At 36.4% G+C, this 24,626-nt stretch overlaps 1 protein-coding gene across 1 annotated transcript in view; it reads left to right on the top strand.

Moving 5' to 3' along the window:
* TMPRSS15 (transmembrane serine protease 15) overlaps positions 1-22,297 on the top strand; it is a 51,119-nt gene extending 28,822 nt beyond the window's left edge. Inside the window, 12 exon segments of the mRNA XM_048295750.1 lie at positions 2,111-2,200; positions 3,363-3,488; positions 3,952-4,083; positions 6,466-6,576; positions 9,412-9,544; positions 13,442-13,537; positions 16,780-16,829; positions 17,213-17,387; positions 18,935-19,116; positions 19,324-19,419; positions 20,326-20,465; positions 22,121-22,297. Coding sequence (XP_048151707.1) covers positions 2,111-2,200; positions 3,363-3,488; positions 3,952-4,083; positions 6,466-6,576; positions 9,412-9,544; positions 13,442-13,537; positions 16,780-16,829; positions 17,213-17,387; positions 18,935-19,116; positions 19,324-19,419; positions 20,326-20,465; positions 22,121-22,297 — 1,508 coding nt within the window.
* The last annotated feature ends 2,329 nt before the right edge of the window (positions 22,298-24,626 follow it).

Below are 24,626 nucleotides of genomic sequence, written 5' to 3'. Positions count from 1 at the left end.
CAAGTCACTGGCATCATTCACAGTGCCACAAGAGTTCCTTGAAACGTAAAAAAGAATATTTTTGATGGTGGCATAGGGAAGCAGGATTTGCTTTTGTCCTTTGCACAAGACTGTCAGATTACACTTTCATCTAAAACAAAGATTGCTTTCATCTTTGTGTTAATAACCTGTCTTTTAACACAAACAATGGTGTGTAAATGACAGTGTAGATTCCACACTTAAGATGTGTATGTCAATATAAACTGAAGTTTTGGCCAAAGCACAGAGAAATTTATTTATGCATAGGTCATATATAATTTCTAAAGCGTTGAGAAAATCATCTGTTGTGCTCAACCAAGATTGTTGGTAGAGATTAATATTTGGTTCTCGAATGAGTAACAGGTGTATCAATAACTCCATATGAATTTGTGTTTCAAGATCACTGGAAATTTTTACATTTTTTCAAGACATGAGTGAATTCAATTTCTTCTCTCATTTCTCCATGCAAGACAAAGATCACTACTAATGTGCCTTACATGTAGTCAACACTAGATCAGATTTCATATGCCGTGATGTTCCATTAAAAAAAGGCAACATCATCTTTATCTGTTGTTCATGGTATTTATAGAGAAAATAATCCTCCTTGTGACCCATATGGCTGTAACATAACATACTTATTAGTCGGGGTGGGAATGTTAACAGTTCCTCTTTCTTTCCGAGAATTTGGCTTTTCTTTCCAGGAGGGATTGGTGAAATTGAAAATTCTAGAAGATGGCTGTTGTGAGGAAGTTCAAGTTTTTCTTGGGGTTTTTTTTTGGTTTGGTTTTTTTTTTTTTGAGCTTTCTCCCAGTGGGATTCAATGGTCAGACTTGGTAGGACTTGTAGATTATGCAGTCCCCAACCAAAGGGCTCAGAGTGTGAGATACTGTTAGATGTCATGGCATGCAAAATTTGAGCCAAACGGGGTGTGGAGGAGACATTAAACGTTAGCCAAAGTCTGCTAGTTAAGAAAAATATCAATTTTAATTCAAAGAATAAAACAAAACCAAAACAAAAAAAGGCAGGTAAATCTGTTTTGCTTTAACTACTATTTCCTGAAGCAAGTGGAGGAGCATTGTTCATTTTTCAATAAAGTAATTGTGAGCAACAAAAGTGGGAAAACACCAAAGTTCATTCTGATGGTTCATTCAACAATTCTGATGGCTAAAATAAAAATAAATAGTATTTCTCAATATCAAGTAAAGGTTTTGAACATGAAACTGACATATTTGGATGTAAACCACCATCAAAATTATATATTGAAATAGAATATTGAATATATAAAGTACAGTTAGCTGTGTCCATGTGTGTGAGTGCATGTATATGTGTGTAGACATATCCACAATATTTGCTTTTACAGAAATTTTATCAATTTTTGCCTATAAGTACATATACATCTTTATGACAAAGGTATTTCCTACTAGAATAGTTGTTTTAAGGAAAAAGAAAATGACTGTTTTAACAACCAACAGTGTTTATCTGTAAAAGTTTTTGGGGTCCTGATGAAAACAAAATAATGGTATGAGGGGGTTGGGGGCTTTTGCTGTAAGTTTACTTGCTAGATGACAAAAAGAGCTTTAGATTTGATTATCTCTGCTGATGCTGAAAGAATAATTTCTCAACCAAAAGGGTGGTCAGGCATTGGAAGGGGCTACCCAGGGAGGTGGTGGAGTCAATGTCCCTGGAGGAGTTCAGGAAACAGCTGGACGTGCCACTCAGTGTATGGTCTAGTTGACAAGGTTGACAAGGTCTTGTTGATCAGTCAAAGGTTGGACTCAATGTTCTCAGAGGTCTTTTCCAACCTTAATGATTCTTTAATTCTAAGATTGATCAGGTAACAAGAAAAGCATACAAGCAAAGTGCATAAATTACTTAAATTCAGGGGCCTCTCTTGACATTTTCTAGCTTTTCTAATACTGTACTAGTAAATGAGACAGATGACTGTGTCACATTCTTGTCTTCATATTTCTGTCATGTGCACAGCTTACAGAGCAATAATCATGAAAATGACTTTTAAAAATTATCATTGTTACCTCAGATTGAAAAAGTAAGACAGTAAGTTAATTACGTTCTTAAATGTTTTGTTTTTCAGCTGACTGTGGAGGGCCGGTTGAACTCTGGGAGCCAAACAGTACATTCAGCTCTGCAAACTTTCCAAACAATTACCCTAATTTAGCTTCTTGTAAGTCATTCTTTTCCAAATCTTTAGAAGTTTAACCATATAAAAATAGAGATACTAAATCTGCTTTTCCAACTCAGACGCTGTCAAACAAAAAAAAAGATCTAAGGTATATACAGCGGAATCTTCTAACTGCATTCTCTATGGTACTGAGCAGCAGCTAAGGAAACATGTGCCAGTTGATTAAAAAGGGATGAAGACAAGCATATTCCAATGGTATGAGTCCAGACAGGCCAATTCCATCCTGCCTATTATGTCAAATGCCTTTATGTCAATGCAGAGACACACAAGGTGATGAAAATTCCCATTTTACCATAACCTGGTGTATTTGCCAGGTTAATATCATCACTTCTGCTGTTAAATAGCTCAAGTTTTCTGGAGGCAAAGAATGCGCGCATGCATTTTGTAAGGAATTCTGTCCTTATTGAATGATTCTTAACATATTAGTGAGAAGACGTTATTCTACAGATGTTACTTGATTTAGATTACGCTAGAGCTGGCAAAAGTGAATGCTTCAAGGTAGTACACTATGTGCTGTTGATGGATAAAGCGAGGAAGAGAGCTTTGTCATTGCTTCTTAATGAAATTTTAATTATTTATTCCTTCGGTCCTGGGGAATAGTGTTGAAATGGTAATCATAAGAGTTGTCATTTTGTGTTTCTGTTCTGCTTGAGATACGGCTCACATTTCTAGTATTCATTTCAAAGTTCCCAAGTGAGACTCCTACAAGTGAAAAAATACTTTTCACTCCATGAAAATATTTCAGATTGGTTGGTTTGGTTTTTTTTTCACTTTCTGTACGAGATTTCCATAGTATCCACACTTAGATTAAATATGAGAAAGTATAGGCTAAACAGAAGAAAAGAGCTACTTTAACCTGAAAGACAGGCTCTGTGACTGATTATAAAAATTATTTTATGATCAAATGAGGCTTAAGTGTCATGACTATTTGTCACATTGTCACAGTCAGAAATGAACGAGCTTTACTACTTTAGGGAAACTCACAGCTTTTAAATACAAGATTTAAACTTCTTAATCTCTTGGGTGATTATTAATAATTTAGGAGAGACTTTTTCCCCCCAAAGCCCTTCAACACAAAAATGGCACAGTAAATTTAACTACTGAAAAGGTGATTTGTGTGTGTGTGTGTGTTACTATTTTCCAGGTGTGTGGTACTTGAATGCTGAAAATGGAAAAAACATCCAACTTCATTTTCAGGTTTTTGATCTGCAAACTATTAATGATGTGGTTGAAGTCAGAGATGGCAGAGGACCAGATTCCTTACTTTTGGGCAAGTAGCAGCAGTGGGTACTAAAATGAATGTAATCAGACAGCTAGAGGAAACTGAGGGACATAATATAAAGGAAATGAAATTCCTCTCATTTCATTCACACTTTTTGGGCCTCAGAAATTCAGAGGAAAAATTGAGAAAGCATACTCTATGTGACATCATGTTTCCAAAACATTTGCACACACTCAGCTCTCTGTGCAATCCATATGAAACTGACTTCTCAGTAAATCAGACTGTTTATGTGCGTGGACAAACAGAAGGATAATCTTTTAGTTGAGCCTAATTGTTCTGAGCTGATTAGTCAAATCTGGTGCTGGGCTCTGACCACTGCAGTCTGAGAGCAGTTAGGTTTGGGGAAGCAACTACATCCCTGTGGTGGTAGTATTTGCTTTTGAACCCGAAACATTTTCAAATATATATGAACAAAATAGGCTGAATGTACTCATGTTTTCCTGGTGAATAGCTGTCTACACAGAGAAAGGCCCGCTGCCAGATGTCTTCTCTACAACAAACCAGATGACAGTGATCCTCCGGACGGACAGCTCTACAACAGGGAAGGGATTTCTTGCAAACTTTACTACTGGCTACCATCTAAGTAAGCATCTGAACCCTTAAGAGGTTATACCACTGGCCAAATATATTTCAGAAAGCGTGGAGAGTGCAAAGTGACTTTCAGCACTTGCTCAGTAGAAATATGCAAATGTTAAAGAGAAAAAGGCTGGTTACTCATCTGTACTTTGTATTTCCTGGCATGAAACGTGATGAGTTTGTTTCTTAGTGTAATTGGAACAATGTCTATATCATGTGAAACTCTGTGATATTGTGTGGAAAATTGAGTCAGTATTTTGACCAAAATCTTTTCAGATATTAAGAGGGCAAATGCTAACTTTCCCTGTAAAAGCCCCAGGAAAAAACATCACTTCGTAAATCATTCCAGGGTGTCAATAATGTGTGTTTAAGTGCATTTGTAAAATATTTATTATTGATAACATGCACTAGAAGAGAAAACTGTGTGTGGTAACTCTGATCAAATTTGCAATATGGTCCTTCTTGCATCTTCAAAAATTTGGTCTTCAGTGTGTGAATAATCTGAAAGAACTAGTCTCTTAAATATTTGGACAACAGTGTTTCTGGTTCCAGCCAGATCCTTTCTGAAAGACTCTTGATATTCTTGGGGATTGCAATTAGACTTGTCACTCATAATACAGCAATCAACCCTCCAAAAATATGCAAAATGAAGCATAATGCAAATTACATGGAACAGTAATGTGCGTGACAGGACAAATAATTATACTAACTCTTGGCCAAATCTTGACTGAATTAATCAGAGACTTTGTATTACTTCTGTGGGAGTCTGACAGGAGAAAAACAGAGAGAAAAAAAAGCAGAGAGACTGTTGAGAGATCTGTGAAGTACCATGCACTTACATGAACAGAAATTCAACAAGGATCTAGGCTCATTTTCTTATTTTAACTATCAGAAATGGCAAGTTTCTCCCAGCTTGTTTAGCCAGTGGTAGATTTTTTATGGATTCACAGTAGTAATAATAATATTACTTTTCTTAATATTTTAAAAAACCTTCACCATTGGTCTACATTTGTAAAATTAACTCTGTTTGTTCCCATTGTGCAAGACTGAGAGGTTGGTTTAGATGAACATATGACAATTTTGCTGCTTCTTGTTCTGCCTTCTCTATCATATTTGTTCAGTCCAACAACTCTGCCTTTTTTATCAGCTGGTTCAGCATCTTTGCTGAGCCAGACTTCCCCATATTTCGTAAAATGAAAATTAAGCTTAGCAAGGCAGAATTCTCAGAGTGGCCATTGCCAGTTCTGGTTAAATGTATTAAAAAATTTCCATTTGCAAAAGGATTATGCTTATTCATGATCTTTGCAGCCAAAGGACAGACTAATATCATTAGCATGCTGGCCTAAGGATAAAAGGATTTTCAGTAAATAAAGTAACTTTAGAAGAAAAGCAGACTTTTCTTTGCATTTTATTTTTTTTCTATGAAATATTGGTTTTTTTGAAAAGTAAGAACTACTTGAACAGAAGTAATTTTTGTCAGTATGCAATATAATAAAAACACTGTCATTATTCACAAAATTCTGTGAATAACTGTCATTAGTTATAGACATTGAATGTGTGAAAATCTGGTTCAAGCCTTTTATAAACCATATTCTTCCTCTTCCATTTGGTACAGGCCATGATGATTGATGAATGAATCATTTTATAAGAATATTAAAAAATCAGAAGTAATTATCTTGCTTCAAATAAGACTTTTAGATAATTAAATATTTCTGTCAGAAAGTCCAGGAAAGTAAAAGAAACCATTTTTTGATGGAATTTAAGATTATGACTGTATATTTCCTGTAAATGAATGAAGCCATTAAAAATACACTTGGGCCATAGAAAGAAATATAACTTAATATTTACTCTCTCCCTCATCTGCTTTTATTGTATAACTGATTCTGAAGTAGCTTAATCCTATTTTCATGAATGCTTTCCTCATTCGTTCCTTTTACTTCTGTCTCTTCCACCTTTGCTCACAAACAGGTTTCAGAAGGAGACTGGGCTCTCATTGCTTCTTTGCTCGATTGCTTGACTTGACACACTTTAAGATCTTTAAAATTTGTGAAAGTGCTGAACATTTGAAAATTGACATCATTAGTCACTTTTGACAGGATTTGACTTTTCACTCCTATGTTTATCCCTTGCAAAAGAAGAAAACTACTAACTGAGCAACACTAACTTGAGCAGAAGCTACAAGGCAGAGTGCTATAGAACTTATTCTTAATTAGCTTCTATTTATCTGAAAATTATCTTTATTTTGAAAGAGACATGGATGGAAATGGAAAGAAATCAAAGGTTCTGGATACTATCTACACAATTTTCTTGAGCTGAACTGTAAGATCTCCTGTGAGCATCAACCTTCCTCATAATTATGGATTAATTTTCCTTTCTTATTTCCCTTCAGGGGCTTGCACAGTTGACGAGCATCAGTGTGGCAGTGGGAAATGCATCCCGTTGCATAACCTGTGTGACAATGTACCTCAGTGTGAAGATGGCTCTGATGAAGCAAAGTGCAGTAAGCTTTCCTTCATACAAAGAAATCATAGAATCATTTAGGTTGAGAAAGGTCCTTAAGATCATCAAGTCCAACCGTTAACCCAGCACTGCCAAGTTCACCACCAAACCATGTCCCTCAGTGCTATGTCTACATGTCTTTTAAACTCCTCCAGGGCTGGTGACTCTGCCTCTTCAGCCTTCCAGGGCAGCCTGTCCCAATGCTTGACAGCCCTTTTGGTGAAGAAAGTTTTCCTAGTGTCCGACCTAAGCCATGCATATTTGGCAAGAATTGCCTAGGAAAACAGCACAGAACCTCAGCTAATGTAGAATGCTGCAGATGCATGCAGACCATGCCAATTTACACATCAATATCTCATTGAGTTTGTCAGGGCCAGGAGAACAGTCACTTTTCTGAGATAGTATATGGAATCTGATGAAGAACTCTGGAAAAGGTAGGAAGCTCCTCTGTGCTGAAAACTGTAGTTGCTCATAATGGCCTCAAAATTAAATGGAAACTCAACATATGCTTTTCTTCTGTATCCATTTTATATTTCCAAGTTCTACCAATTGTTGCTGTAATTAATTTGAGTTCCACAGCAGAATAAACTCTGCAGTGCAGGGTAGAGAATAAACATGTCCTTGGTGGAAATTCTCCAACAGATTTGTGAGTGTGAAGCCAAACTGTAACACATGGCACCCTCCAGCCCACCTGGACTCTGTAGAGTGAATGGATGGCACAGCTTCAAAAGCAGCATCCATTGCTCACTGCTATTCCTTAGTTCTCCAGTAAAGTGGTTATTTCCAAAATGCTTGTGTACAGTATATTAATTCATTTCACATAGCAGGGAAATAAGATTCTCTAAACCAATAATTTAAATGTAAAACTAATGCTTAAATAATGTTTGGCCTAGCACAGCAGTTAAACTGCTCTTTCTGACAATCTGCTTTGGAGAACTAATGGAAGATTTAAAAGTGGTATTTAAGCTTAGCACAATTCCTTTGTTTTAAAGATGTCTACTAGGAATCAGATATGTTTTTAGGTGTGTGATGACAGTCGTCATTGATTTCAACATTTTTTACATGCATGTATAGAAATATACATGGTATATGTAAATACATGCAGATAGATAGATAGATAAATAGATGGATGAAGACACAGATTCACTTCTCAAATTAGTGCCACTGGCTATTTTGTTGCAAACATATTCTTCCTTTAAAATGTATAGAATAAAATTCCCTTCAGTTTCTTCTTAAGCAAAGAGAACTTGAATTTTTTTTTCCAGTCATTGCTAAAGATCTGAACAAAGTAACCATCACCTACATTAACACGATGTACATTTTCCCGAAGATTTATTTTGCCACTGATTGTCTATTACTTCATAACAAATTACATGAAAAGCCTGGGAGATTTGTTTCCAAAAACCCATTTAATCCAAACTTTGGCTAGATCAATCTATGTCTTAAAACAAAATGAAAATTCAATTAGAGACTCTCACACTGAGTCTTTCCAGTGTCCAAAAGCCTTGTTCATTTTCCTGAAACCAATTTCTTATCAGAAGTGGCAATTTGAACTAGACAAACTGTCTTTTCAAATTCCCCAGCTTTTGAAACTTCCAGCCACTGCAAAGAAATGGCATAATTATAAAATACATTATATCTGAATTAAGCAGTTGTTGGATGCTCAATGACTTTATTATTCCTTACCAATAATCTATTTGGAGAACATGGATTTGATGAGGAGAAAGGAAAAGGAGCTATAGTTCAAGTTCTCTCAAGAAGAGAGGTGTCTAAAATAGTTTGGAGAAATCTTGCAGTGCATACAATTCTGAGATGTTTAAGAAGCTCAAAAATTTAATTTAATTTAATCTGAGATCTATCATTAATTAATCACTGTATATCACTTCTTTCATAAATGCACTCCAGGTGTCACAGAGGCATTTCTGAAAATCTAAATTTTTTATTTACTACTGTGGGTACTCTTTGTGAAAAAACTTTGGTGGAAAAAGGTTTTCTGCACAAGTAAGTTTTTTTAAAACAAAAATATTTTGATGGCCAATAAATGTCAGTGCATTGCATGCTTTTCTCTACATCACAATGGCAATACCTGTCATCTGCCTGAAATGCAGCTGTAGCTGCTAAGACATATATGACACTCTATTGACCTTCTTATTATATATATTTTTAATATTACATAATAAAATTCTTATTTTATATATATGTGTATATGTGAGATTCTGTTGGCCTTGTGATCCAACTTCCTTAGTCACTATGCCAATAGCATAAGACTTTTTACCAATAACTTAATCAGTTTCTGAATTTTTGTTCTGAATATCTTCTTTTGGGAAAAGTTTTTATAGAAGGACTGGTTTTCAGTGAGCTTTTATTATTAGTGTGAGTGTTTTAACTAAAGCTGCAATGAAAACAGTGAAAACTCATAGCATTTGGAACTGGACATCTATTTTTTTTCTGTCAACACTCATTTTAACCTTATTTCCAGTCAGTGTTACTGAGTATCATGGAGCTAGAGCTTTTTGGAAATTATATAATGCTGACTAAGAAAAAAATGCATTATTTAGAGTTGATGGAAAATGTGCTGTTTATTGTCTATTTCTGAGATGTTTGCAAAATGCAAGGTATGAAACTCTCGTGTGGCAGAAATATAGGAGATAACAATAGCATTTCCTTCCTGTGGGAACACAACATTCTGGAGATGCTGGGTTTATTGCCTCTATAATGCATTTTAACTTATTTTGTGTTCTTAATTTGCAATAATAAATCTCTTTACATTACATTTCTATTTGCTTGGTGTGGTTTGCCACCTATCCAAAATGCTTCTGCCCATTTTGTTCTCCAGTGAGATTACTCAATGGCTCTCTGAGCACCGAAGGGCTGGTACAAGCCAGGATTGGGAGGATGTGGCATCTGGCATGTGCAGATGATTGGAATGGAGAGATTTCAGACAGTGTTTGCCAGCTGTTGGGGTTGGGGTGAGTAATAAATATTCATTGTCCTTTGCAACTTGTTTGCTGATTTGTTGAGCGTATATTGGCATTTCCCCCCTCATTTTACTGTTGTATTCTCCAAAAAAGTGGCAAATGTATCTGTCTCTGTCAAGTGGAGTGCTTGGTGTGCCAACAAATTTGAAAGTTTGGCAAACTCTGTTTTGATGGCATTCAGTGCAGGATTGAGGACTCTGAACATGGGCATGAGGATACATACTGGAGAACATTGGGAGAGTGATGTGAGTGCATCAGTCTTTTATCACTTTATGTCATCATTTACATTTTCACTTTCATAAGAGTAGCTCAAGAGTAAAGCTGGAGCAGACAGCAGTCTTGGCTGCTCTGCTTTCGTACTGCAGCTGTTCATTCCAAGTAAAAATAATCCCTTGGATATTCTGCTACTGGGCTCCCAATAAATTTCATACCTATCACTAGATCTGAGCCATTGGGAGAGGAAATGGAATTTCTCTTGAGGAACACTTAGAGCAGGGAGGGAGGAGGGAAGTATATGACTGAAAAATAGATTTGGCTTCAGTCACTGCTTAGAAGAATTTTTGGGGGAAACATGGGGATTGTTGAGTGAGGGGATTTGCATTTTTCAATCTATGGTAAAATTTATGGCCTGCATTCTGGCCTTACTTACATCATGTGCTACTCCGCTGTCACCCACTGAATAATAATTAGCTTTCCTGCAGTGCTGAGGTTTTTACAGAATGTCACTCACCCAACTAAAAATCAAATTAAATTCTAAGCTTGTAATTCGTTATTTTGGTCTCTGACCAAAGAAAGATACCTACAAATCCATAGAAAGAAATATAACTTAATATTTACTCTCTCCCTCATCTGCTTTTATTGTATAACTGATTCTGAAGTAGCTTAATCCTGTTTTCATGAATGCTTTCCTCATTCATTCCTTTTAGTTTTGTCTCTTCCACCTTTGCTCACAAACAGGTTTCAGAAGGAGACTCTGGGCTCTTCTGATAAATTAATTGTAGCAATTAAAGAGTTAGAATGACTTAGGAAAATATCAGTGTTATTTCAAAAATACTTCTAATTGGATGAATATGTGCTGGTTTGTTGTTTTATTTTTACTTTTTTGCTTTAGATAGGTACTGAGTTTACATAAATATCAGATAGCTACATGCACAAATCCTGACTGTAATTTATGTATGCATGCATGTAAGAACATACAAAGCATGTTTAAATGTGCTTCTGGTCAAATACCTTGCTCTTTAGAGGCCTTTTTCCTCTGATTCTTTCCCCCCCTGCCCTGCCTCCTTTCTCTTCTGGACAGGAGTAATTTTGTGGTCTATTGATTTAAATGACATATTTGATAAGCTTCAACAAACTTTGTCTTCCATGGTACTATACCTTTTAAAAATTACCTCATGCTTTTGTCTCCGTAACATTCTGTGGCAATACCTTTCAGGTTGTCTCTATAAACTACTCAGATGCACTTGCTAAAAATGCTCCTATTAAGCTTCCTAGTTATTTCTTACTAATTCCATTTCTCAGTTCATGACATATTCCCATGGTCAAGAAAAAGTATTATTTTTAAACCTAACTTGTATCACATTTTTGTAACCTGGGTGCTACTGCAGTTACTGATCCTGCAGCACAGGATAAAATTCTCATATGTGTGTGTATGCATTGGTATATGAGTAGGTGTGTATATATATATATATATATATATATATATATATATGTAACTCCTGTGAGTATCACACAATTCTCACAATTCTGCTTTCCTTGAACCCCCCTGTTGCAGCAGATTTGTTAACAAGTGTCACCATATTTGTTACTAAATGGATGTTTGCAATAACAGGTCCTGAGAAGGCCATAGCTCATGCTCCTACACTGAATTACAGCCTAGAATCATGCTTTATTAGAGAGACAGGCTAAGGCTCATCTAGGACAATTTACTTTTGCTGTTAATTGCTTATACATTTGCTAGTCTCACTTGCTGTTTAATTTATGAAAAGGACTGAGCTGACAGGAGTCCTGTATCATATCCTGATTATTTATGTAGCTGGGCTAGAAAGTGCAGTGTTTCTCACAGGTTCTAATAAATCGCACGTGTGAATCCTTTTGCCTCCATTTTTCAGATACGTGACTGTTGCGTTTGTGATTTACACCAAACAGGAAGCCAGTCTGGGGACATGCTTATCTGTGCATCTACAAAATACACCTTAGGCAAATAATTTACAAATCTTTTTAATGAGTCTGGGGTGCAAGATGAACAAATTGATGCTCTGGAGAAGTCTGAAAATAATCCTTTTCTCAGTTTGCACTTGTATCTGTGTGCATCTGGCAGCACTGCTAAAATTTGAGTCTTATCAATATCTCATTTCCTGGAACCAAGAAAATCACACACTGAGCTTTTCACCATTCCATTGGTCAGATGCAAAACAATCCTTTTTCCCTGGGACCAGAGCCAGCTGGGTCTTTGCTGAACTGTACCCAGGAATACGGGTAGACCTGGCAATTTTGTCACACCCAAAAGTCCAACAAGACAGAGAGTTTAACCTTTACTCTAAAACCCTTAATTCTATTTTCTTCATGAACATGCAACTTTCTTCAGAAGGAAGTGAGTTCCTGGGAATAATTTCCTGGTCTCAGCAAAGTTTTTCGTCATAGAATTTGACTCTGCCTACCCAGTTTGGCACTTTACTGCTCTCAGACTGCCTAAAAGGCACTTCTGGGCTGAGAAATGCAGCAGTAGTGACTTTCCCAGCAGGTGGATCATACAACTCTCCTGGTGGCAGAGCTGGGTTGTTGAACACCTCTTTACTCCAGACTCAGCTGATTTGCAGGCAGATTCCAGACTTCATCCTTCCCAGGAGAGTGAGATTTACTGCATTTGAAGAGAAGGAATGGTACAGGTGCTCCCTGTGTATTACACCTGCACAAATGATTCTCTTCTTGCTCCTGAGATGTGTAAGGCTAAAGGGCCAGATGGGAGGCTGTCACCCCCCAAAAAATTATGCAGTCTGACCACAAGAATCTTTTTTCCCCATGTTTCCTCAAGGGAAAGCAAATATGTTTCATGGATATGTTTTCCAAACTGGTCATACGAAGTATCACAAAGTATATGATGCAGAATGGGCTATAAAGAAAATCTGGATATGGGTTCTAAATGTCAAAACAATTTATCTCACCAACAGTACACAGAAGTCTTAGTTCAAAAAGCCATTGCTATCAAAAAAAAAAAAAAAAAATTAACTGGATGACCTTTAAAGGTCCCATCCAACCCAAACTGTTCTGTGATTCTGTGACTCTATGACTACATCCCACTCCCGCTCACTAGCAAACATGACACTATTGACTTATTCCACAGCAATCTTGATTTCAACAGATCTATGAGGTGAAACTTAACTTTTTTTTTTTTTTACTTACATTCTTCATGATACAAAATGTAATTTCATTTCCTTTCTAGACAGTATGATATAAATGTAACTGCGCCCCTCAAAAAAAGCAAGACTGTGATACCCCAAGGTTCAGCTATTACTGCCGTTTGGTGTACTAAGTTTTAGCTCCATACACTTAACAACTGGTATTGCAAACCCTTCACTGTGGCACAGAAAAGCCAAAATTAATATTTACTGCTGTCAAAAGAATTAATTAATGTCTCTTTCAATATTATTGTAGCATTAGAGAACTTAGAATAAGATGCAAGACTGGAAGTAAGTAAGTCACATTTTAATCCAAATGAGTTTCAAGTCTCAAAAATGTCCTGCTAAAGGGTCATTATTTCAGGGGGAAAAAAAAAAAACAACCTACCAACCTGATGCTTATTCTGCCAGTATAACGATTTCCCTACTATTGCTCCACTGGTGGAATAGGGTAAATACCTAAAAATATGCATGTGTCTTTTTGTCCCAGGGATGCAAATATGTCATCAGCTGTATTATTCACTGGAGATGGCCCATTTGTCACCATTGCTAAAGGAGGTAACCACAGCCTAATTTTCACAAAAAGGTGGGTACAGTGAGGTTTCTTCCTCATACAAATGATGGCTTTAAGTATGGTGGTGATTATTTATGCACTAATATATAGCTCAAATTAATTGAAGTCTTCATCTGTTTACTGTGGAAATTATATGCTCTTTTAACAAAATATTTCTTATCTAGAAATATATGACTACATAATACAGTAGAATTAAGACTACCTATACATAATATAGAAGAGTTAAGATGGAGTGACATTCACCCACAGTTACAGAGTAGTTGTCACAGTAGGTTCTCTCTGTAATCAGCAGAGAAAAATAAGCACTCCAAAATGTGATCCATCAAGGCATCTCTTAAAATACAATGAGTCACACTCTATAATCCTCTGGCTTTATTGATACAGACTTTGGATACTGTGAGGAATGCTAAAATAAGCCATCCACAGACAGGTATCAATATTTAAACAAACTAGCCCACTCAAAAAATGGCTTCTGGATTTGTCTCCACATTTACAAGTTAATTATTTGACTACATGATCCTCAGAATACATTTGATTCTATTCTAACCTTTCTCAGCCCAAATAACAGCTGAAGTGATTCTGAAGGGTGCTAGGAACTGGTGGTTTCCTTGTAGATTAAAGGAAAACGTGATGTTAGCCCAGGATTATGTCCTCAGGAAATTGTGGGATTTACAGTACAACTCCCAAGGAGAAAGGCTTGCCATCATCAATTTGAAGAATTTTAATGACTTAAATTACTTTTTTCTGCTTATTAGAGGGTTTACTGTACAAATTTTTCTGGATTTCTACCAGAAACACTGAGCCAGAAAATTACTGTCTAATTGCTAAAATGCTGGAACCATGTTGAGGACAGCAAGAGCCCAGGTTCTTTCAGTTTCCCTTTATAAACATACCACATAGTAATAAATCAGGAGAGACTTCTTAGTTTCCTATGGTCTATTATTTTGTCTACAGGAAAAAAAAAAAAGTGTTACATTTTATGTTCTAATTATACTCTGTTAACCCCAAATATTTATCATTCTCACTGGTGGTGAAAGTATCTTAAACTAATGGAATATCATTGGAGGCTATTTTGCTTTTTTTCTTGAGTGAATGTCTAAACCAGCATTGCCACAAGACATCTTGAAGAGCAGTAATGATTTAAAGATGTCTTCTGTTAATACCTATTTAACACTAAAAGTGATTAAAGCAGGAGAAAATGGAATAAGTTCATTTATCTTAGTTGTATTTCTGTTGCAGAAATAGGTGTCTTCTCCCATGTTTCATCTGGACAGCTGACAGGAATAATTTTGCAGGGTGGAATGATTACAGATTCACACATGGATTTTGTACATATAACAAATTATAGAAAGATCACACAGATTTGATAATTTAAGCAACTGAATTCATTAACCCGTAATCTAATTATAAAATGTACTTCTCACATTGTCTTTGGTTTTTATTCAAGTGCATCCACCATTGAAACAAAGGAGGGCACATATAATAGGGTTTGAAAGCTGCAGTGACAGAGACAGCAAAAGAATTCTCTGGTGCCCTTAGGTAATGTGATTTTTGGCAGGATAGTTTTGTGACAGCCCCAAATCCTGCCTTTTAGATACATGTGAGCAGATTCCACAGGGACAATTGTTTTTGCCTGTTCTAAGTGAAGATCATGCTCACAGATATCCTAAGTACTCCAGATTTCCGCCTGGCGTGCTGCTTGACAGCTGACACTCAGAGAGGCACAGAGGAGGGTGTTCAGCACAAGCCTCTGGTGCCTTTTGGCCTCTCCTGTGCTGACCAAGAGGCAGCTGAGAACTGTTGGGCTGAAGTGCAGGCAAGGAAGTGCTTTTCCTACTGGGAGCTAGCTTCACAAAGAAGAAAAAGCAGAGGCCAATGAAGCAATTTCTACAAAAGCAACCAGTAGGGACCAGCAACTCACTTTAGACTGAAAAAGTAAAATTATAGGGACAAATCTGACATTTTTATGGTTAGTTTGGGTAGTTTATGCATCTACCTATGGGAAAGCATAGGACCAGATAAAAAGATAAAAGACCTAATATGCAGCACCACTGACCACCCTTTGAAACCCTATGAAGGCGTCGTGGGAAAGGTATTTAGTTGCTACAAGGTTTATGCAGAAGATGACATTGGTTTCCTGGGGGTTTATGCATTTCTGGTTGTCCTTGATGTTTGTCTGGTTATGAAGGGACACCCTTCTGAAGTCAATACAGATCTGAATACAAGTCACAGAAATTGGTTTCCACTTTTTAAATTACACCTTTAAAAATAGGTACCTACCTTGAAGTGGAAAATGGCAATGTGGGACTATTCAGGGCTGGAGGAATATCTCATTTGCACCTCCCTATAGTGAAGGTTTAATTGGGGAGGGGGTAGGTAGTTACAGTTCCCACTGTACTTCTTTTACCACTATGCCATTAGTGGGAAATTACTGGGTCACATCTCACAGCAGATACCAAATTTTAGAGCAAACACAGTGAAGTGCATCATTCCCCATCATGTTTAAAGTATCCTTCACTTTTTCCATTTAAAAATAGAATGTGGAAATGCCCACTGGAAACAAACTGTTAGAAGAGTTTGGTTTCCTATTTTCCTCTAATTCGTGGTTCTGTTTGTATCAGATTTGAATTGCTAGCACATACACTGTCCCAAGTGTTTCAGATTCATTACAGGCTATGAACATAATATTGAAACCTCTGAGTATCAGAAATGCTTGAGCAGCTTTCATCTGTGATCTTGCGCTCTTCAGACTCTGGCTTTATATCTCTGCTAAATAATTTCTAACCTAGTATATGCAGCTATGTATTTTACAGCAACATTATTCAGCGATATAAAACTAACCTCTTAAATTCTTTGGCCACACTGATCTCTAGTGGTAAGGCATTGAAAACATCTCAAAAGGTAGGAAAAAATACCGTAGGCAGCTATAACTTTATTGCAAATCTGTCACGGACAGATGACTGATTTCCCTAAAACACGAGTCTACTTTTATTTCCATAATATAAACCAATTAAGTGCTCATTGAAGAGGAATATGTACATTTAATGTTGTATAGCATATAATGTTGCATATTTAAAATATAATTTAAACAGGTAGCATTAGTTATTATACTTCACAGGTTGATATTGCTAAAGGAATGTACTTTTATATATATGATTATATAAATTTCTCTCTCTGTGTGTATGTGTATCTATTTGACAGTCAGAGTTATTTGGTGTGCAGATACTTATGATTTAATTGCACTTTCATTCTAGAGAACAGTGTTTGGACAACCTGGTGGTTCATCTGCAATGTAACATTCAGTGTAAGTACACAGAATACAGGAATATTTCACAGAGACATCAAATTGTTCAGATCATAAAGCCTAATGTTTATAGCTTGAATAGAAAGGTTAGGGAATGGACTATAAATGCTATACTCATGATGATATAAACACAGGAAAATTTAGTCTTCACTTGATGTCAGTGTTAAGTGTACACCAGAGATGGACCTGTAGCAAAAACATATATAAAATAAATGTATAAAAATTCCAGAAGGTCTGAGGAAAGAAAACATTCCACAGTATTTTTGAATAGCAGTTCAGATTCTAGGAAGCCTATTTTTTCCAAGAAATTGACTAGTCTAATGAAATATGTTACATCCCCTTTATTTTTTATTTTATTTAATTTTATTTTGCTTTAATCTTAGCTTGTGGAAAACACCTGGTAACTCAGAATAATCAAACAAGAATTGTAGGTGGAAGTGACGCCAGAAGAGAGGCTTGGCCTTGGATAGTTTCACTCCATTTTAATTTCCAACCTGTTTGTGGAGCTTCCCTTGTCAGTGATGAGTGGCTGGTGACAGCAGCACACTGTGTATATGGGTAATGTTCTTTTATGTGCAAGCTCACTGAGGAGGCATCAGATTATGAACAAATTGTGACACTGATATGAAAAATTAACAACTAACGGTTTAATTACCACATTTTGAATCACTTGTGGGCTTTACTTTCTGGTAAATCCTCAGTCCTTACTTTAATGCAGAGAATCACAGAAACTAAGCAGCCTTTCCTGAACAATAAGGAATTGCATTTTAAATTTTTAATACTGAGCATTGGTACTTAATCCATAATTATTGTGAGCCTCCATAAATTAGGTGATCCCCACCAGTGGTATAAAGGGTGACATCATATCCCATAAAGTAAACCCAGAATTCCTGCTGTATATTATTATGGATTGATCAAGATTTACTGTGCATCACTGGAATGAATCTTGATTTATGTGCATTGATTAGGCAATATTGGATATCCTCTTGATGGTGCTATTTTTACCATTCAAAGAAGTGATGCATATTTAATATTTTCTAGGATTTGCTTTCATAATAGCTACAATAAAACAAGTGCTGTAAAAGACATACAGAAACTGGAATGGCAAAAAGAAAATTAATATTCCAAATTACAGTAGAACTTTCATTACAAATAGCTAAATAGTAAGGCAGTGGAGACTGTGCCAAAATATTAATGCTGCCTCATGGCATGACAGGAGCTACATTCCACACAAAGTCACTGAAATGAAAAGGATCAAGCCCTCTTAATTTCCACACAATAAATCCACAATTGTCTTGATACTTCCTTTTCACTTGAATCGCCTTTATATTTTCACCTAAATCTAATTTTGTCATCTTGCCTTTGCTAGAATTTTCCTAAATTGAAGCTTGCCACTTCATGTCTTCCGAACATTAAACACTCCTAGTTTAGAACAAAAGAACATCTTGATGTCAAACCAAAAGAGAAGCAGAAACCAATTCAGTCCAACAATCAGGCTGAAAATGTACTTTTTAAACCATAAAGTGATTGATTAAAAAATAGCGAATATTTAACTTCTCAGACAATTACAGCCTCAAATCAGCATGTGTAGAACAGCAAAAAAAGATGTAGATTATTCCATATTTTGTCTTAGCATATCTTTCTTGATTTAGATATAAAAAACTAAGAGACCAGTTTTCTATGAGCTGCAGCATTTCCAACATCTCAGTCCTATTATTCTTTAGACATTCCATTACCATTTTCTAACTGGGACCAATATTAATTGCCTGCTGGGCAGTCAGCAGTATTCTTCATAGTGCTTAAAAAGCCATGGTAATTTAGTTAATGTATTTTCCTCCTCTACACCACCGTCTGATTAATTCATTATAAATAATTCATTACAAGTTCACCATAAAGAAATCAGCAAATTATATCTGCAGCGTGGATGTTTAAGATGGTGATAGTCTCATGGAATTCTATGCACATCTACTCTGTTCTGTTTATTTGACAAAACATGCAAATGCTATGGATTACTGCGAGGCTAAATATCAGCATTTTATCTAATACATGTTTTTCAAACCTCTCATTAATTACTCCTAATTGTGAATACTCCTTGAAACTTGTAGGAGACAATTAAAGCCATCCCGCTGGCAAGCCGTTCTTGGCTTGTACGTTCAATCAGATCTGGCACAGCCTTCAACAGTGGTGCGAAACATCGACAGAATAATTATGAATCCTCATTACATGAAGCAAACAAAAGATAGTGATATTGCTCTGCTGCACCTTCAACACAAAGTGCAATATACAGGTGAGTTTTTATTTTCCAAAAAAACCCATTTATTCTATTATGCAAAACCGTGCTAAGCATATGGGGGAGGTGGGGAGTCCACTCAGTACTTCCTGGATATCTTGGCCAAAAAGTGGGTTTGAATTAATGAACTTTTTCTGTTCTGACTTCATCAAAATCTGAATACAGGGAAGAGGTTGAAATTGATTGCTTGTTTCTCATTCACAGATTACATACAACCTATCTGCCTACCAGAAAGAAATCAACAGTTTTTGCCAGGAATTAACTGCTCCATTGCTGGCTGGGGAGATATTAGGAATGAAGGTGGGTCGTCTGCTTGGAAAACTCTGACAGGCATGGACCTGTGAAGCAAAGCTTGTTCCTATTCCACAGGAGTTGCTAAGGTCAAATAGTTTAGAGAGCTATTCTTCCATATGAAAATGTAGGAATTATTCCATTCTACTATTCCTTCTCTGAAGCAAAACTATAGTTAAAACATATTTATTAGAAGAAAACATGCATATCTAAGCTCATTAGGCTATGAATAAAGCTTATTACATCCACTTAGAAGTTATAATGACTACTTTTCTCAACATGAAATATGTACATCTTGGTTCCAGATATTGGGTGGGGGAAGAAGATGATTAGTCTTTCTGACAATGTGCAAATGATTTTCCCTAGAAGTCAAGAAAACTGACTGCAGTGTGAAATGTATGTTCTCTTTGTATGCCATATGCTCCAGATTTGGAGACTCTCTGAAATAATAAACATGCCATTTCACTTCCACAGTGGAATACATTGACTTCTACATTAAATTGCATTTAAAATTTTTGGCAGGAATTAATAAAAGAATTTTTTATAAAAACTTCAAATAACCAAAGTTACACAATGAATCGTGAGGAAACACAGGACAACTCACGTTCCTAAGCCTTTAATCATCCCTTAGATCTCCCCACAGTGAGTTCATATTCATTGATTTTAGTAATCTTGATTTAATTATGACAAAATTCAGTCCCATTACACAAATGAAAGATGGGATTCAGTTAACAAGCCCTGTTTCCCAGTGACTGTGTTACAGGGGCATAAGCCTGAATAGTACAGCAGTAAGGCAGGGATTCCTACTGCTCAGGAGCATGCTGAGCATGCTGGAACAGGAACAAAACCATCAGTGTTCCCAGCGGGATGTAGGTATTTAATGCCGCAGGTAAATGTACTTTGTATTTTCATCAGGTCCCCCTTCAAATATATTGCAAGAAGCAGAAGTCCCTCTCATTTCCAATGAAAAATGCCAACAATGGTTGCCAAAATATAATATTACTGAGAATATGCTCTGTGCAGGATATGACACGGGAGGAATAGATTCCTGCCAGGTAAGTAGAATCAACTCATTTCCACTGCTGGCATAAACCACATCTAGTTACTGAATAAAATGCTCCCTGATCCTCCCCTTATGAAAATCAGAACAATCCCTGTCCATGAATGTCATTTCTACACACAATATTTTGCCCATTTAATAATTTATCAAGATACAAGTTTAACTTTTTTGTTGTGTGTGTGTCATCAAGGCATAAACAACCTTGGAGGGAGATAAATATGGCGACTGGAAATTTTCTGCATTAAGCTTTGAATAATTCCTGCTGAGTAATTCCATGAAGGAGAGAAGCACATGCTTGAGGAAATGCAGAGAACAGAGAAATAAGTACCAAATAGACTGAAGTCTCAGAAATGCTTCATTAAGGGAGAGAGAGCAAAGCTGCTTTTCCCCTGTAGACTCTGGAGGTCTTTCCTAAGTGGACACCACAGTATTTCAGAGAGGCTGCCTTTCTGCACTGATATACGTTCTTGTGGGTTTAGTTTTTATCCATTCCAGCTCTCCTTATAACACACTGCTTCTCTTTGAGGATGTACTCAGAGTTGGCTGCCACATGATTTTTCTTCCAGCAATATGGAGTCTGTGGCATGGAGACTGGCTGGCTTTCCTCAAGCCTGATGAGGAGCAGCCTCACATAATTCCTATTGCCTTGCCCTCCCAACCTAAGCCTTCACCAGGTGCCTTGATTTTGCCTAGTTTAGTCCAGAACAAGGACTGTGTTCAAGCCTAATGTCCTTTCCCCTGATGGCTTTCCTCTTACCCTTTTTCCTTCTGAACCTTATACTGAAAAAACCCCCAAACAAACAGTGTAGCACCACAGGCTGATTCAGAGTACAAGTGACCAGCACTGTGATCAATGACCAGTCAGCCATGAACAAAGATGAGCAAGCGAGTCCTGATAGCACATCCCCCTTTAGGCTGCTGTCACAGCCTTTAATGCTCTGGGATGCCCTAGAGTTATGGGCAGAAGTATTTTAATGGCTGAGTCCTTGCAGAATTCTCTAGTAAAGATCCTTTCACAGAGCCTGAAGAAGACACAATTAATACTGGTTCAACTAACTCGACAGACAAAGCAAAATAGTTGTTGTTCTCTTTCTCGTCAAAACAAGATACCCATGGCTGACTCATCCCCACTCAAGCTAAATCAAATTCAGTCTCTATTGCAATGCTACATCTGCTAAACTATTGAAAAGGAGGTGAGAGGAAAGGACACCTTCTCTTCTGGCAATCTCATTATTTTGTTCTCTAAATTTGAAACTGCAGAAGCTCTGGGGTGACTGAAAATAGAACTGTGTTTTGGCTGAATACATTCAACTGAAAAAAAATCTTCCACATTTACCCAGGCTTTGTGAAATATGAAGGGCTGAACATAAAAGGAATAAGATTTTTTTAAAAATCACTTGAAGCTTAGTCCTGTATTGCAAAACTGATGAGAGCCTAAGGTCACATCACTTAAAAAATATAGAAAAAAAAATGGATCGTTTCAAGATTCTTTTTTCACATGGAAATATTTCTATTGCTTTCACTTCTTGGTGCCTAGGACATACAGGAGTACAGCATCTATGATAAGGAACAAAATAAACCAACATCATAAACAAGCTCTGCTTCAGAGTTGACACTATTTACTTTTAACTTTTGAATTTCTTATTGCAGGGGGATTCAGGTGGCCCTCTGACATTCAAAGATGGGGACAAGTGGTTTTTGGTTGGTGTAGTATCATTTGGCGAAGGGTGTGCACTTCCCCAACGACCAGGAGTGTATGTTCGAGTCACCATGTTTGTGGACTGGATCAAAAAAATCATCTATTAGCTTGATATTTTTCAAATATAGAAATGGAATTCAAATTAAATGTTGATGTTGAGATGTTGAAAGTAAGATATTGCATAATGATGTAAACTAGGCTGCCATTTCAGTCCCAGAGAGAAACCGAATAAAAATGTTCATCTTGGTGAGGAAAACATTGGTAACTTCTGTTTGTTAATAACACCCATTTCCAACTGAGCATGATATTTCAAAAGAGATGCTGTGGTTTTGCTAATAAATAGTTTTGTCATTTTACTTTTTGTTTTATATAAGATCTTAGGAAAACCGATTCTTTGAACATCAGTGCATTAACTGCAAAATGGAAGGCTTTACAAAGCATGGGCAGTAAAAAGGGTTTGCAAACTGTAAATGCTTTAGTGGAAAAGAATGAAAATTATTAATATCAGGTGAAATATTATCTGGTTTATATTTTTAAATTATGTTTTTCAATGTGCAATTTCGTATTAATGCATAGTCAACTCTTTCCAGCAATCTCTCTGCATATCAAACTGAAGATGTATGTTACCTCTTTAAACTGGGCTCACGAGAGTTCCTCTGCCTCGCCTATTACAAAAAGCTCTGGAATGAGGTTTATGGATTGTGCAGAAAGGCTGACCACGGATCACGCTGCTTTCTAATGAATGAACTGAATGTCAGCCAAAAGTTCTCTCTTGTGTAATGTGTTTGGAATTAATAGAGTTAAAAAAGGATTGAATAGAGCTTTTCCGTTTTCTTTCTAGGCAAGCGTTTGGCAGTTATTCAAACAATTATAGAGATGCGCTTGTCCACACCCAACCACAGACGCACAATACCGCAACTTCCTCTCATAAAAAGTTATGTTTTTAAAAACATTTGACAATAATGAGTACCAGCTTTCCTCGTGAATTATAGTGTTCCTATATTACAGGCTTACTGGGGATTTTTAACACAGATTTTGTGCTTTGTATAAAAACTAGCAGGGTATCCCATTACAGCATTCTAAAGGGGAAAGAATATGAAAACCAAAATAAAGGGTTTATCTTCTCGAGGTCTTTTATAAATAAGTTTCTAATTAAAATATAATTACCTACTTGTTCAAATGCCTTAAATTCTGTGGTGTCTTAGTATAATATGATGCACTTCTTTATTGCTGTTTTCAGACTAGTGTAGGAATGTAATGTGCATATCATTCCACAGTACCAAAAATACAAAATGCATTCTCACTTACTGTGTGAGTGTATCTACACATATACATACAGGTGTATGATTGTTGTATAAAGCTCCTGGATTTGGTTCTTGCAACCCTAAACACAGGTATGAAATGCTTGCAAACACAGGTTGGCCATCACTGATAAAAAAACAAGCCCCAAACTGTTTTCATGTCTTTGTAAGCATTAGACAACTAGGTCCAGACCAAAATCTGTAGCTTTGTCAAGACATCTGTGATCACAAAGAACACAAATATACATAGTTATGACAGAGAGAAGGTAAGAAAGTGTTTTAGAAACAGTCTCTCATATGAAACACACAGGTTTTTAACATTAAAATATTAAATTTGCAAATTCTATCTTTCATAGTGGACCACTGTTTCTCCTATTACTCTGAAAAGTAGAGCATTTTGCTATCAGTATAAACTGATTTGGATGAAGCAATTCCATTAAAATGTAAAGTAAAATATTACCTAATTTTTGCATTATTTACCATATATCACTATTGTACACTGTGTTTCAGTCTGTTAATGAAATACAAAAGCCAGCTGAAAGCAGATCCAGTCACTAGAAAATGTGCTTCCCAGGAATACAATAAGTTATTTTTATTTGTCTGCATTTTCTTGCTTCCCAAAATGCAAAGCATAAATGTATTTATATATATATATATAAATATAAATGTATATTTACACTTATCAATGTAAATATACATTGATAAATCACCTCATCAGACTGAAAAAAGTTCTATTATCAACCCTGGCATAAAAAGCTCTATCATATAAACTATCTTAATTTAAGAAACCATTTTATTCCAACTAATTATTATCTAGGTAAAACTAACATAACCTTAGGCAATCACATTCTAGCCTTTGGTCAACATCCATGGCTTCAGTTGCCTGCAAATTAACCTGTGGAGAAACCAGTCAATACTATCTTAAAACACTTGAGCAAAACAGATTATTTGCAACTGAGTCAGTTCCAAGATGCTTGGAAAGAGAGGATGGATATGGTGATACATATGGAACTATTTTGTCCCAATATTTCTTATTTCTACATAAAATCTGAGTGCACTACAACAGAAGCACTGGATGCCACTTCCCCTCCTGCCTTCACACAGAGTTTGAGACAGGTCTGTGCTGATGCCTGCCCAGCCATCACTTTCACTCTGT

Source organism: Corvus hawaiiensis, chromosome 2 (assembly GCF_020740725.1).
Source record: "Corvus hawaiiensis isolate bCorHaw1 chromosome 2, bCorHaw1.pri.cur, whole genome shotgun sequence".
Classification (NCBI taxonomy): Eukaryota; Metazoa; Chordata; class Aves; order Passeriformes; family Corvidae; genus Corvus; species Corvus hawaiiensis.
Note: the sequence above shows the minus strand (reverse complement) of the source record. Positions and strands in the feature narration are given on the sequence as shown.